The following is a 14,676-nucleotide window of genomic DNA, read 5'->3' on the forward strand; positions in this document are numbered from 1 at the left end:
CGGCAGTCATCACGCCGTTCGGCTTATTCGAGTTCTTGCGGATGCCGTTTGGTCTCAAGAACGCGGCTCAGGCGTTCCAGCGCTTGATGGACGGCGTGCTGCGTGACCTGCCGTTCCTTTTCGTTTACCTGGACGACATCCTCGTCGCCAGCACGTCCCGGGCCGAGCACCTCCTCCACCTCCGAACACTGTTCGGGCGCCTCAGCGAGCACGGCCTCATCGTCAACCCGGCCAAATGCCACTTCGGCACGACGGCCGTTGATTTTTTGGGCCACCACATCACCAGGAGCGGGGCTGTGCCGCTGCCAGCCAAGGTCGAGGCCATCACCACTTTCCCGCGTCCCCGCACCATAAAGGCCCTGCAGGAATTCCTGGGAATGGTGAATTTTTATCACCGCTTCGTGCCCCGCGCTGCTCAACTCATGCGGCCCCTCTACGAAGCCCTCCGGGGCAAGCCGGCCAAGCACGACATCGCCTGGTCCGCAGCAATGGATGCGGCCTTCCAAAGCTCAAAGCGGGCCCTCGCCGACGCAACACTGCTCGCTCACCCGGTGCTCAACGCTCCCATCGCCCTCACCACGGATGCCTCCGACTACGCGGTGGGCGCCGTACATGAGCAATGGGTGAACGGGGTTTGGCAGCCACTCGCTTTTTTCAGCCGGCAGCTCCGGCCGAACGAGCTCAAATACAGCACGTTTGACCGGGAGCTCCTCGGTCTACACCTGGCCGTCCGCCATTTCCGCCACCTCCTGGAGGGCCGACCTTTCACGGCGTTCGTCGACCACAAGCCGTTGGTTTACGCCATGGCCAAGGTCACGGAGCCATGGTCGGCCCGCCAACAGCGCCACCTCTCCGCCGTGTCGGAGTTTACCACGGACATCCGGCACGTCGCCGGCAAAAACAACGCCGTGGCCGACTGTCTTTCCCGGGCCAGCGCGAACGCGGTCCACCTGGGCGTGGATTTTGCGCTCATGGCGGCGGACCAAACCACCGACACCACGGTGCAAGCCCTCCGGGCGGCGGACACGGGCCTCCGCCTGGCCGACATCCCCTGCGCGGACACTGTCCTGCTCTGCGACGTCTCCCAAGGCCGGCCTCGCCCCATCGTGCCCGTCACCTGGCAACGCCGCATCTTCGCCTCCCTCCACGGCCTTTCCCACCCGGGCCGGAAAGCTTCCCAGAAGCTGGTGTCGGCGCGTTTCGTCTGGCACGGCCTTCGTCGGGACGTCCGCGATTGGACCAGCGCCTGCACCGCCTGCCAACGGGCCAAGGTCCACCGACACACCCAGGCCCCGCTGGCACCTTTCACCGTGCCCGAACGACGTTTCGACCACGTCAACGTGGATCTGGTGGGCCCCCTTCCCCCATCACGAGGGTTCACACACCTGCTCACCATGGTGGACAGGACCACCAGGTGGCCGGAGGCCGTTCCCCTCGTCTCCACCACCACCGCCGACGTGGCTGTTGTTGTTGTTTGGAGGACTCCATATCGAGATTACAGTATGAAAGACTATCAGTGACTCGATAGAAGACAGTGTATGGACGACAGCTACAACAGAAGTAGAATTCAACTTACTAGAAACAGGAGTTCGAGTATCCAGCTTCACGAACAAACCAAATCTGCTTATGGTACGTTCAGCGACATTATAACATCACTTTTTATTGTGATAGATAGAATGGGAGACCTTTTCTTGAAATAAAGCATGGACTTAATTGTACCTGTTACCAGAGACATTGCAGATGAAGAGGTGGCAGCAACATAGAAACATTGAAAGAGTAAGAACAGTTTGATGACTTTGTGGAAAGCAGAATAGTCAAGAGAACCGAAACACTCTTTGTCCCCTTAAAGAGAAACAAGTTTCCATTGATTAGTTGTCTTCCACCGAGAGTTGCAAAAAAGGAGAAGCAACAGATTGATTAATCCAGGGAAGAATTGTTCTCTCTTCTCTCATCTGTAGGTATCTCTTGCCAGGTACATGGGTGTGATCTCGATGAGTTATTTTGTCATAAGAATCAGTCATACGCACCAGCACTTTCACAATTTGGGACACTTAGATCAGGTGCCAAATAAAGTTTGGTTTCATGTCTGGAAAAGCTGGGTCCGAAGCCAAAAAACTCACCTGATGTTGAGGCCACAATTACAGACGGTGCAGCGATCATAAACATGTTCAAAGCAGGTGTTGCCAAAACATTTTGTGAGTCTGCCCAGACCATGTTCATGAAGGTTTTGGGAACCAGGTTGCAAAATGTCAACAGAAGAAATATTGTGTGGGATGAATACATCAAAGACAGCCTGAAAGCAGCACCAAAGTGTAAATTAAACAAATGTGTCATGCGCTGTGTCGAGGCAACAACAAAGCTTCCGAGAAACTAGGAATAATTATTGTAGCTTTTTCTTCAGACAATAAATAGACCAAACTGCTCCTGTACCTTGCCTAACAGTCCATCACAATAGAGAGCAAGAATAAAGAAGTTGTACATGGCTATGGGAACTTCATACTAAGTAGCTAGCCACACGTGAATGTAATCTGGACTCCTATCCCCATGCACGCATGAAGAGGCAGATAATAGATTGGTAATTCATGCCGCTGATTGCGTCAGGGAAGGACATACTAGAATCTTGATGAGGATGGTGGACACAGATATAGTTGCCCTAGCCATAGCTATGTTCCAACAACAGAGTTTTGGCTAACATTCAGCATGGGAAAGCACTTCAGGTACATAGCTGTGCATGAAATAGAAACGTCTTTCGACCCTGAGAAATCCAAAGCACGACCATTATTCTACGCCTTGATAAGATGTGACCAAACATCTTTCTTTGTTGGCAGAGGGACGAATAGTGCAAGGGAGACATGGAAGATGTATGACAAAGTCACAACAGCATTTGTGGCACTTCGTGAGGAACTGGAGGCACAAGTCTTGGCTGATAAATCCCATGTGTTTGAACGCTTTGTTGTTCTCATGTATGATCATGCAAGTACCTGTATCAAAAAGGCACATGAAGAACGGTTCACCAAGAAAGCCAGATCCATGGAGGCATTACCTCCAATGTCAGCAGTTCTTATCCAACACACAAAGAGAGTGGCATACCAGGCTGGATACGTTTGGGGACATAACAGCAACTCTAAAACCTCGAGGTCCCAGTGATTTGGGATTGAAAGGGTCACCAACAAGAACATGGGGACCTCTCTGGACAAGTATTTCTGAGGCATAAAAGTCCGATCGACAGCTGATCAGATGTTCGTGTACTCCAGACAGAGGCTGCAGAGGACACTGGAAATATGTCAAAAGTAATTTACGGTATACTGCATACTGCATTATACAAGTGCGGTGCTGACTGTGAAAGAGTGTCATGGAATAGTTGGACTTTTCCACTTCGACTTATGGAGGTCCTTCATAAGCTACTTCAAAAATTATTAAATAGCATGTAGTAACCATGAAGACACACTTGAGTACTGTAAAGAGATAAAGGAATAATAACTATAAATTATTTGCAAACAGAATATCCACGTGTTTGTTTAATAAATAGACAAATACCAGTGAGGTATGAAAAAAGATACTGGTATTCAAACAAAAATATGCAAATAAGGCATCAAATTTCTGCTAAACAGGTATAATAAATTTTAAAACCTCAATATTTTAGTTTTGTTTATGTAATTCATCATACATTGTGGACACAAGTCAGAAATATAAAAATGACAACAAAACAACTCATATCTGTTAAAATTATCATTTTCACTATGTAGCGGCCATCTTGAAAATGGCGGCCATCTTTGATTTTTTTCAAGTGGCCCCAGATCCAAAATTAATTCTCAGATTTTGCTCTGTCACATGCCAAGTTATATGCATTTATCACAAAAAGCGCTATTCGGTTGATTTTATGCACCATTCCGCCAGACTATAAATTTCTCACAATCTCTGAAATTTTCGAAACAAAAAAAAGAAAAAGAAAATGCGATTTGCACAGCTTAGTCATGCTCTGCATTGATCTGAACTATCCATACAAAGATTCAAATACCCAATAAACCTTGTTTGGATCAATGGACTTTCACGCACGTCGAATCTCATGGTTTACCCCATGAGACTCAGGTGAACTTTTTTCATTTTTCGAGGACTCGTGGGCTGGAAGCACATTCTCATGGGTCTCACGCAATTGTAACCCCAAGTGATGCTAGCAGACAAATTCAGCCATCATTTAGCTTCTGACCATTCACAAATAGAGAGTTTGAGTGAGGCTTTATCGACCAGAAATCATTCGCGTCAGCAATTACTTCGACGCAAGAGCTCCGATGAGAGGCTTTCATCTCAGAAAGAACCATGAAATGGAAAAATGCATGAGCCTCCAGTGAAGCCTCAGAAATTTTATTTGTGCAAGTTTCTGTCACAGTGGACAAATCAGTTTGTTGCAACGTTCTAAAGCGGGGTTTTCACATTTTAAGTTTTTTCACATCTGAAGGTTTTTAAATGAATTTCAATGAATTGGAATGATTTTTTTTTCTTCTGGAGACCACTTGTTTTAACAAGTATCCACAAAATAACTTGATATCATAAGTTCTGCATTATTTACAAAGATTTTTTGTAATTCTCTAAGGCTCCTTGATGAGCTTGTACCTCTACCATTTGTAGTACAGGTGTAACAAAGACGCGTCACAATGTATTTGTTCACCTTGAATCCAAGCATGCCACGCTTCTCCGCATTGGCCCTCATCCGTGGTCTTTCAAAAGTTCGTCAAGATAGGAAGCAAACCGTGAAAGATTATTGAGGTTGTTGCTTGCTTGAAAGTTGATAAATCGATTTAGTCCATAAAACCCAGAGATACCAAGAGGGAGAATTGCTTTGCAATACATGTCCCCAACCAATGTGATATTTTAGTTCATTGACAGTCAATATTTGCAAAAAAAATGTATTCCATAATCATTTGGTTTATTGCCAACAACCCAGTGTTAATTTTAGTAATACGCAAACTAATTCATCAAAAAAACAATATTATGAAAACGATATTATTAAGAAACGTAGACTAATAGGTTGTGGCTTGCTAGCAGTTATCAGAAGTGGTTTCTGAAATTATACATCGCTGAATTCTTATTGAGTCATGAATGTCCGCTGAATTTTAGTCACTGCAGTAAAGGCCGAGCCAAACCTAACGCTCGACGTAACACCGTAATAATGTCCCAGACATAACACCATCTTACTAAATCCGTCATACAGAAGGCGAGCTGGCGTCTGGCATTCAGCCCGTCTCCTATGGATATCAGGTAGAGTCACATCTATGGGTTATGTTGTTCAACTGCCATCAACAAAGCAATGGGACGGGTTGAGTGCTGGATGCCGGGATGACGTGCATGTCCGTAGAGGCCTAACCGGGAGCTAAACGTAACACGTGCATGGAAAAGGCCATGGCAGACGGACAGACTGACAAATCTGGCTACTTCACTATATAGATGAAACATATCCGTGTGAAGTACAAAGATAAATAAATGCACAGTATGGTGGGGATACACTATGATTGGCTGAGCCGAGGTGTTATATTTAGGCAAATCAGAATTGAAATCCCCATTACACCGACCGACTTACTTATTGATACATTTTTTGGGCATTTGCCTTATTGAAATCATCTTATTGAGTATTTGTCCTAATGAAAGAACTGCACAAGCTATATAATCCATGGGCATTTCTTTATTAAGGTTAGAAAGGCTTTAAAAAGTAGGATTATTGATTCCAATTAAATACGTCACGAAAGTCTTCCACAGAGCATTTTAATGCTTTGAAACACCTCGTTTTCACCTCAAGACCGAAGCTCACTCGTAAAAACAAATTCGCTGACTTTGGTGGTGTGTAACAAATGTATGATCAACTTTGCAAGTGATTTTAATTCTGCAACTCCATTCTAGCCAATCAGTGACAAGTATACCACTGAGCCAAACACCTCTGAGCTTATTGGCTCCCGCTTGACCGCTTCAGAAGTAGTAGCTCAGCATGACATGCAAATCATGCTAACGTCACATATGTTCCTCGATGACCAATTACAACGTATTGTCGGAATGATTCGCCAGCGAATGAGGAAAAGTAATTATTCCATTATCGCTTTGAAAGGAAGTTCATACTCTTTTTGTTGTTATTTTTTTCCTTGTGTATAACTGGAGCCAGGTAATGCCAGGAAACTGTAGAAAAAGTACTACAGATAAAAGGTACCTCCATGGTAAGTTTTCCTGGAAAATATGTTCATTTGTAAATATTCCGGGACCACTGTAGGTCACCCTTGACCTTGACTTGATATTCATTCTTGTACACTTCCATTTTTTTAGCTATTGCTAAATTTCCTTGCCTTTCCCATTGGCTGAACATAATACATTTGGCCAACTTGGGTACCCAAGCCTGAGAGAAAGGGTGATGTTGAGCCAATGTTTCAGGAGACAAAGTCGAGAAAAACTTTCCTAAGGACGGCATTCCTTCCGTCCGGCTGGCTTGTTTCCAAGAATGTTGTCCATCTCCGCCAGCAGCGCAGCTGTCAACTTAGGAAGCACCTGTGTAGGTCAATCAACAATTTTCAAGTTAACTTCCTGGAAGAAATTTAAATAATTGTGCATTTCGATATATTGGGGAAAATGTTGAGATAATTGAACGGGAAATTGAAATTTACATCTTCAAATTTACAAATTGAACAAGCAGAATGAAAACAATACGTCTCAGGACCATAATATTTGGTTGATACGCTACCTGTATAGCTCCGAGGTTCTCGATGAGTTGCTCCACCTTGGTGGCCCCCAGGAGCACCGAACTCACACCTTCATTGTGAAGGCACCATGCTAATAGAACCAGACATTGTGAAGCACCATGTTAATAGAACCAGACATTGAGCAGGCACCATGCTAATAGAACCAGACATTGTGAAGCACCATGTTAATAGAACCAGACATTGAGCAGGCACCTTGCAAATAGAACCAGACATTGTGAAGCACCATGCTAATAGAACCAGACATTGTGAAGCACCATGCTAATAGAACCAGACATTGAGCAGGCACCATGCTAATAGAACCAGACATTGAGCAGGCACCATGCTAATAGAACCAGACATTGAGCATCAGATGAGACTTTTGACTTCGTGTAATTGTCACACAATGTAATGATGGCTCTGTATGACATCCATAAAATGAGAACATCGCTTTACTATGGTAACAAGTTGAGTCACTTACATCATGCCCGAGGGTTAACTTCTCAGGTCGGCTCAGATGTGTTGATGCTAAGATGTACACTTGTGTAGCCTAAGATGCCAGGGTATCTCACGGAGTGTTGGTACCTGTGTCAAATTCCGAGTTACTGCGTTGTATTAGCTCGCTAACGTCTGCTGTGATTGGCATTATTCGTGCCAGCGAATGAGTAACAACGGCTGCAAACAGCACTAACCTCAAAACTATGAATAATGCAATGGAATATTCATTCCTAGATGAGCCTTTGGAAGCGCGCACACACACACACACACACACACACACACACACACACACACACACACACACACACACACACACACACACACACACACACACACACAACAAACCAATGGCAAGCTGTGACATTGTGCACTCCAGCCTTTCAGTGATGCTTTGTAGTTCCTTGAGACGTCCCTGCTGCCTCTTTCCCTCCTCACTGAGCACTTTTTCCTTCAGCCACTGATATCCCTGCATCGAGTGAAGAGTTTAAACGAACATGTATGACATATTCATGTCGAAAACCCAAATTCCCTTCAGCATCCTTTTTGTAAGTCATGGGATAACCATTGCCTCTTATTTGCTGTACCAGATCAACAATACTTTTAATTGTACTGGATAGTTCATCACAACCATGCACATCAAGAGCGAGGCTCATGGAAGAGTAAGGATGAACTGACAGTTGGGTAGTGGGGGAACAATTGGGCACAAAAAGGAAGGGAATAAACACCCAGAAAAGGAAGAGAGACACAATATGGGAGGAAGCACTGACACGAACAAGTAAGAGGGGACAAATTTGAAATCACACTATTTCATAGCAATGCTTCAGATAAAGGTTTATCATGGTAGTGATTTCAAACTTTGCTAACAGTTGCTAACAGTTTTCTGCATTACCACAGTGATTCTCTTTAAAAATATGATATGTGTGAACCATTAAGTAGGTGAAGTGGTGGCTTTGTTGTGAGGACTCTGGGCTGGTATCCCAGTGATTGCGGCTTGAACTCTGATTTAAGCAACATATAAAAAAAATTCTTTCTACGCCTCATACGCATGTTCATTCAAGCCTTGTGTTGGCTTAGCGGTTAGGGTGCCGGCTTGGGATCCTAAGATCCTGGGTTCAAATCCTGGTCGATCGCTGAATTAACGCCAGGGGGGTTGACTCAGCCTGTCATCCTTCTGAGGTTGACAAATTGAGTACCAGCTCACTGGTAATTCCCTGTGTGTCGCAAGAGGTGAGTAACAGGGTTTGCGGCAGGAAGGGCATCCGGCCATAAAACATTGCTTCAAAAAGGGGCCTATGGTGTCCAAAAAAGGCCAACACCTGCTCTGAGACGAAAACTGGCCTCTAAAGATGGTTCCTATACGCATGTTCATTCAGGAAAAGTATGAGGCAATCAAGGTGGTCAAAAATAGAAAATGACCTTTCAAGCGGTGGTCAAAAAGAGAAAATGACCTTTCAAGCTCAGGCTCATTTGAGTAAGAGGAGGTGTAGACATGTGGACATCAATCTTACAGCACAAAAGGACCTCTGAAAGCATGCTTTTTAGGAATATCATGTAAGTTATGGAGGGGTCACAGATGACCCCCACCCAAGACCGCAAGCAATGTTGTGTGGGAATCGTGGTCACAGATGCCCCCCCTCCCAAGACCGCAAGCAACGTTGTGTGGAAATCGTTGTCACAGATGACCCCTTCCCAAGACCGCAAGCAATGTTGTGTGGGAATCGTACATGTTGAGGTCATTCTCCTCGAAGATGGCCGTCTGAGGCTGATTTTGACATGGAACACCGCAAGTCGAGTTGGTGCTTGATGTAACAAGCGTGTCTTCCCATACAATTAAACCAATTTAACCTCCAGGGACTACCAATCACCGAAACATTTTCGCAGGATGGATAGCAGGTAGATACACACAGGACTTAGGGGGGAAATAAAAACTTAGCACAAGACAGCACAAACGAAAATTGCGGACACAATGAACGAGACTCTAGAGACTTCATGCGACACATTAACCCATGCAGTCTTGAGAAACTGAGAAACAAGGACATGTATGAGTTCTGCAAGCGGCAAATTTGATTGGTTGTGATGTGATGACCTAAAAAGCAGTAATATTTTCTCAAAATACTGCTGAACTGTACTTAGACAAATGAACAGCTTTTCACTTCATGGGGTGATAAATAGCTACACTTTACAGACAGTGAAACTCAAACCCCCTAAGGGACCACGTACACTAAAACCGGGCGAGATAGAAAATGATTAGGCAGGCATGAAACTGCCACGTCTCCAAAGTAGCAGCAGCGAGCGAACAGCAGGATATGCCTTGAGTTTTGCCAGCCACGCATACGACAGGAGAGCATCTCTCCTTCAGACTGTCTCATTCTGTGCTTCTCAGACTCAGCAGCGAGAGAGCACGCCACCTCATGTACCTCTTGCACCCCTGAAGAGATCCACGACATCCCTCCTTACCGATCATGGGCTGCCTCACACCTAGTGACAGCATCGCGATCCAATCAGTGGAGTCGATCCTGACCCTATTGGTGCCGTGGACATTGAGTAGTGCAGTCCAATTGTGTGCCTCCTTTCTCGTTGCTAATCAAGAGTACTGAAGGTTAAACACGGTCTTGCAGTGGCAGACAAAAAACAGGACGACTGTCCCTATCCACATGTCCTTAATACAAGGAGAAAAGTCCTATACTCTATGGGGTAAAAACGGTGGTCTATATCTCAATTCAAATAATGACCCGACCTTCCACATTATATACGCAAGGTGTGTGAAGGGAATAAATTGAGAAGAAAATATTGCAGAAAAATAATGGAAGAGGGATGGACAAGGAAAAAAGATGCAGGATGTTAGGAGAAGATAGCTGTAAAAGGCAAGGTGGGAAGGTGGAGGTGTGGAAGCATGCGAGATGGGGGAAGGAGGGCAAGGCGGGGGAGACTAAAATCACGCCGATGGCAATAATGTTGTGTATTTGCTCCTGTGTGAAATAAATTGAGATATTTCTCAAATAAATATTATTAATACAATGGATTAATATTTAATAAGGATTCCCCTTTTGGGAAAAGTAGGTGAAAGATACTCTCTGTTCCCTCCAGAACACCCCCCCCAACCACCCTGTATGACCTCATTGGTCCTGATCACATGTTCCTGAATGTCTGCAGCAAAAGTCCCTCTGATTGATGGTTGTTAGCACTGTGCATTCAATGAAATGAAAGAGGAGGATATATATATATATATATAGAAGGGTGACAGCTCGTCCCACCTTTCATGCCAGGGGCATTTGCCCCACCTTACTCTGAGCAAGAAAGAGCAGGAATACAAAGCCCTCTTTATCATTCATTTGTGCTTTTGGGTGGAATGGATATATTCATGGGGTTCCAAAGATGATTGCTCTCTTAAGGTTTTGGGTAAAGCTAAATAAAAACCAAAGGTTGTCCTCGGACGCACCTTGAGAGAAGCCCGGGAGTCTTCCGGTATGCGATGATCATATTTCCCTGTCAATAACCCACAGGCTAGTGGGGACCACGTGATGGCCCCGATGCCTGCACCAGGAAGTAAACAACCCTTTTCTCATTACCCAGGCAAGACTCGGTTCAAAAGGTACAATAAAGATTTAAATCAGTGCCATGAATACAAAAGAATCCCTTCATCAAGTTTACATTTTCAGTGTGCTTCTTTCCCTGATATCGTTTCTATTTTGCATTCAACATGGCAGTCAGGCAAGTGTGACCTCACCGATTTTGTGGTAAAGTTCAGGCAGCTGCAACTCGACTTTGTCTCGATGGAATAGGTTGTACTCTGCTTGCTCGCACACAGGCGGGATCAGGCTGAACTGCTGTGCAACTGAGTAGGCCTCCTGCTAACAGCCAAGAAATCAAATCTGGGCACGTACGCACCACCTTGTGTGGCACACATCTGAGGAGGGAAGCGTTGCCGAGGACGGGACCTGCATTATGGAGTACAATTGAGGAAGTTATTTACAAAAAGAAAAAGTTGATGTGTGACAAACAAGTGTAAATATTTAACAATTTTTATCTAAGTACATCTGATGTGTTTTCTTCTCTCCTTCCCTTTGCCTCAGATGGATTGGCTCTAACAGAAGGCACGGCCTATAAACTCAACCTTTCCATCAACAAATGTAATAAAAGCAAATTATGGTCCGAAGCATGAAACCAAGAAGCTCCTCTGTATCCACCATGTCTTCCAAGAAAGACTGAATTATAAATCCACAACTAACGCAAAACAAGTCAGACTCTCCAGGGATGACTTTTCAACTTGAATGCAGCCGGTTCTGTCGGATCTCGGAAGTTAAGGAGAATCGAACTCGGCTATTACTGAGATGGGAGGCCCGGGTGTTGTCGTCAAATGCAGGATAGCTCAATTCGTAACCTGCTTATGTTGAGCTGTCTGATCTTGATTTTGAGGTTTGTGTGTTTGTGTGTGTGTGTGTGTGTGTGTGTGTGTGTGTGTGTGTGTGTGTGTGTGTGTGTGTGTGTGTGTGTGTGTATGTGTGTGTGTGTGTGTATATGTTTATATATTTCATATATATATATATATATATATATATATATATATATATATATATATACATATATATATATATATATATATATATATATATATATATATATACAGACTTGGCATTTAATATGGAATTTTTTTTTCTTCTTGACTTGAGTTTAATTTCTGAACTCAGTATATCAATCTGGTGAGTTTCTTTTACGCTTCGGTGGTTTCTTTGTTGAAAGAACCATGTCACTGATTGTCTTTCGCAGCAAGAAGTCAATACAGGATTATATCACAGGTGGCGTGACAAAATGTACGGACAGGTACATTTGACGATTGGCTTCACAATCGGGTAAAAAAGGGTTGTTGTGTTCTGTATTAGTGGAAAACAACTGCTGCACGTCTACAAAAGTTATTGCCGCTTCCCCTGGAGGTGGTCCGTCAACTCAACAATGCTGTTTGTCATGGAGTGGTGGCTTTACGAAATTACGGCATGAAACAGCGTGCTATTGCTTGGGAGTATGGCATCATTCAAGATCAGGTGTCAAAGATCCTGAAACGAAATGCTCAGAGGGGTGTCCCTACTCCAATACCGAGGCCAGGACGTCCCCGCAGAAGCACAAGGAGGGATGATCGCCATCTGCACCGGTTAGTCCGCAATGGCCGTACCAAGTCAGCTAATCGGCTTGGGGCTGAGTGGCAGCAACTGACAAATGTGCCTGTATCCAGAAGGCTAGTCAACCAACGACTGGTTCAAGCAGTCTATCGTGCCAGGCGTCGCCTGAGAAAGCCACGTCTGACCAGACAACACCGCCAGCGCCGATTGCAGTGGGCCAGAGAGCGCCGTCAATGGCAGCCAGGACACTGGAATCACGTGATCTTCAGCGACGAGTCTAGATTTCTGGTCTATCGTCAAGATGGCCGCGTCCGAGTGCGCAGACAAGTGCATGAAACCTACAACGAAGATTGTATAGTGCCAAGAGTCAAAGCTGGAGGTGGTGGGGTGACCGTTTGGGCTGCTTTTCATGCAGGGGGCAAAACTGACCTGGTTGTTCTGAATGGAAACCTGAACCAGTTCAAGTACAGGGCCATTCTGGACGAAACATTGCTTCCATTTGCTCGTGCAGCCTTTCGAGGAAACTTTGTCTTCCAAGATGACAATGCACGGCCTCATCGTGCTCGCATGATCCAACACTTTCTTGCTGACCGTGGTGTAGAGCATATGGAGTGGCCTGCCATGTCCCCGGATATGAATCCGATAGAGAACTTGTGGGCAGGATTAACGCGTCAAATCGACAACTTGGACCAGCAGCCTGCCTCTGTGCGTGAATTGCAGCAGGCTATTGTAACTGCATGGCAAGCGATTACTGTCCAAACCTTGGCAAATCTCGTGAACAGCATGCCTCAACGTGTACGTGCCCTCCTGAATGCTCGTGGGGGTTACACGAAGTACTGAACTGTAATTTTACTGTCCTTAATCCCAGTCGTAATTTAACTTTTGTTTTTGTTAAAAAAAATTTGGGCGAATGTGCAAAATAAAGAGATACTTCTGGAAAACGCACAGAAGTTTAACACAGTACTGTCCGTGAATTGAGTTCGACATCAGTTTACATCACTTTCAAGGATCAATATATTTGCTTCGAAATGTCAAATGTGGTTTTTGTTTCTTTGAAAGGTCACATTAACAAAATCTAGAATAATTTCAACATAATTCCAATGAACTTTTGGTTCTAAGTCATCTTGAAAACAGTAAGTTCACCCCCACAAAAAAAATATTCCATATTAAATGCCAAGTCTGTATATATATATTTGATATCGATATATATATATAATATATATATATATATATATATATGTACATATATGGGTAAGTACACGATGTGTTCAAACCTCTTGTTGTATTTTACCTCTTGTTTACCAAAGATTTTAAAATGTTACGCGCTGCTTCCTTGCATGACGTTCACTATTTATTAAAGGATAGAGCACTGACAAATAACCATAGGTTGGTAATGACAACGCAGGCTTTCTTCTCCCGATGGTCTCCTTCTGCGTCGAGGGTCCTTCATGTTCCTTGTTAGTCCCAGGATTAGAGTGAAGGAAGAGTGTTTCCAGGTCTCCACGACCTCCATCTCCACGACATCCATAAAGTTACGACACTCGACATGGATACCGTAGGGAAGGTGTTCTTTCAATTATACAGAAACTCATAATGTTTCATACATACTCCATCAATACACTTCAATATGAGCTCTGATTGTCGCTCGCAGGACCCCAACGCGGTGCACAACTCGGTGTCGGGAGAGACAAACGGACAAACAGATAGACGGGGCTGAAAACATAACCTCCATCCACCTTTTGTGGCAGGGCAACAATTCGGTGAACTGCAACGTATTTTGAATGTTTACAAAATGTTTAATTACGAAAACGTGATTGAAAACAAATGCAGATCTACCTGTAAATCTGAAAACAAAAGGTTGACGTCTTGACGTTCCTGAGCTATTGTAGACGTTTCGTGGACCTTTTTTGTCGCTCAATTGATAAGAATATCTGTAAACAATCATTGATGCAAACGATCACGTGTAACCTTCGTGTTTAATCTGAACCGTTCAAAATACGTCGCAAGCGCCCTGAGGCCATTGGTGAACAAAGACCGTCACAGGTGGAACCGGTAAAAATAGACGCGAATCGATTAATTGACGGAAACACCTATTGATGACGTCACAAGGTGACTTCAGGCACAGGAGGCCACGTCAAATGGTCGATCACGAAGTAAGACTACTTTAACCATCAAATATTCACGACTTTAACAATAGTTCTGTAATTCAAGGCCACAGGTGTATTTTTTAATCAGATTTGTTTGCATTGGTAACCTGCATTCGTGTACAGGTAAACAGGTTATGGGCACTCATTCACAATTGTTGACAATTCATTAATTCCACTTTAACAATGTCAGGTGCACGATACCAG

At 44.4% G+C, this 14,676-nt stretch overlaps 1 protein-coding gene across 1 annotated transcript; it reads right to left on the bottom strand.

The window, feature by feature from the left end:
• Positions 1–6,435: 6,435 nt before the first annotated feature.
• LOC137416300 (voltage-gated potassium channel subunit beta-2-like) lies at positions 6,436–14,346 on the bottom strand. The gene is made up of 9 exons (XM_078775276.1): positions 14,313–14,346; positions 14,052–14,090; positions 13,707–13,894; positions 11,247–11,312; positions 10,939–11,062; positions 10,651–10,745; positions 7,557–7,677; positions 6,719–6,807; positions 6,436–6,525 (listed from the first exon to the last, which is right to left on the bottom strand). The coding sequence occupies exons 1-9, from the start codon at positions 14,344–14,346 to the stop codon at positions 6,436–6,438; spliced, it is 846 nt and encodes a 281-aa protein (XP_078631402.1).
• Between the last annotated feature and the right edge of the window lie 330 nt (positions 14,347–14,676).

Source organism: Myxine glutinosa, chromosome 4, assembly GCF_964187855.1.
Source record: "Myxine glutinosa chromosome 4, kmMyxGlut1.1, whole genome shotgun sequence".
Lineage (NCBI taxonomy): Eukaryota > Metazoa > Chordata > Myxini > Myxiniformes > Myxinidae > Myxine > Myxine glutinosa.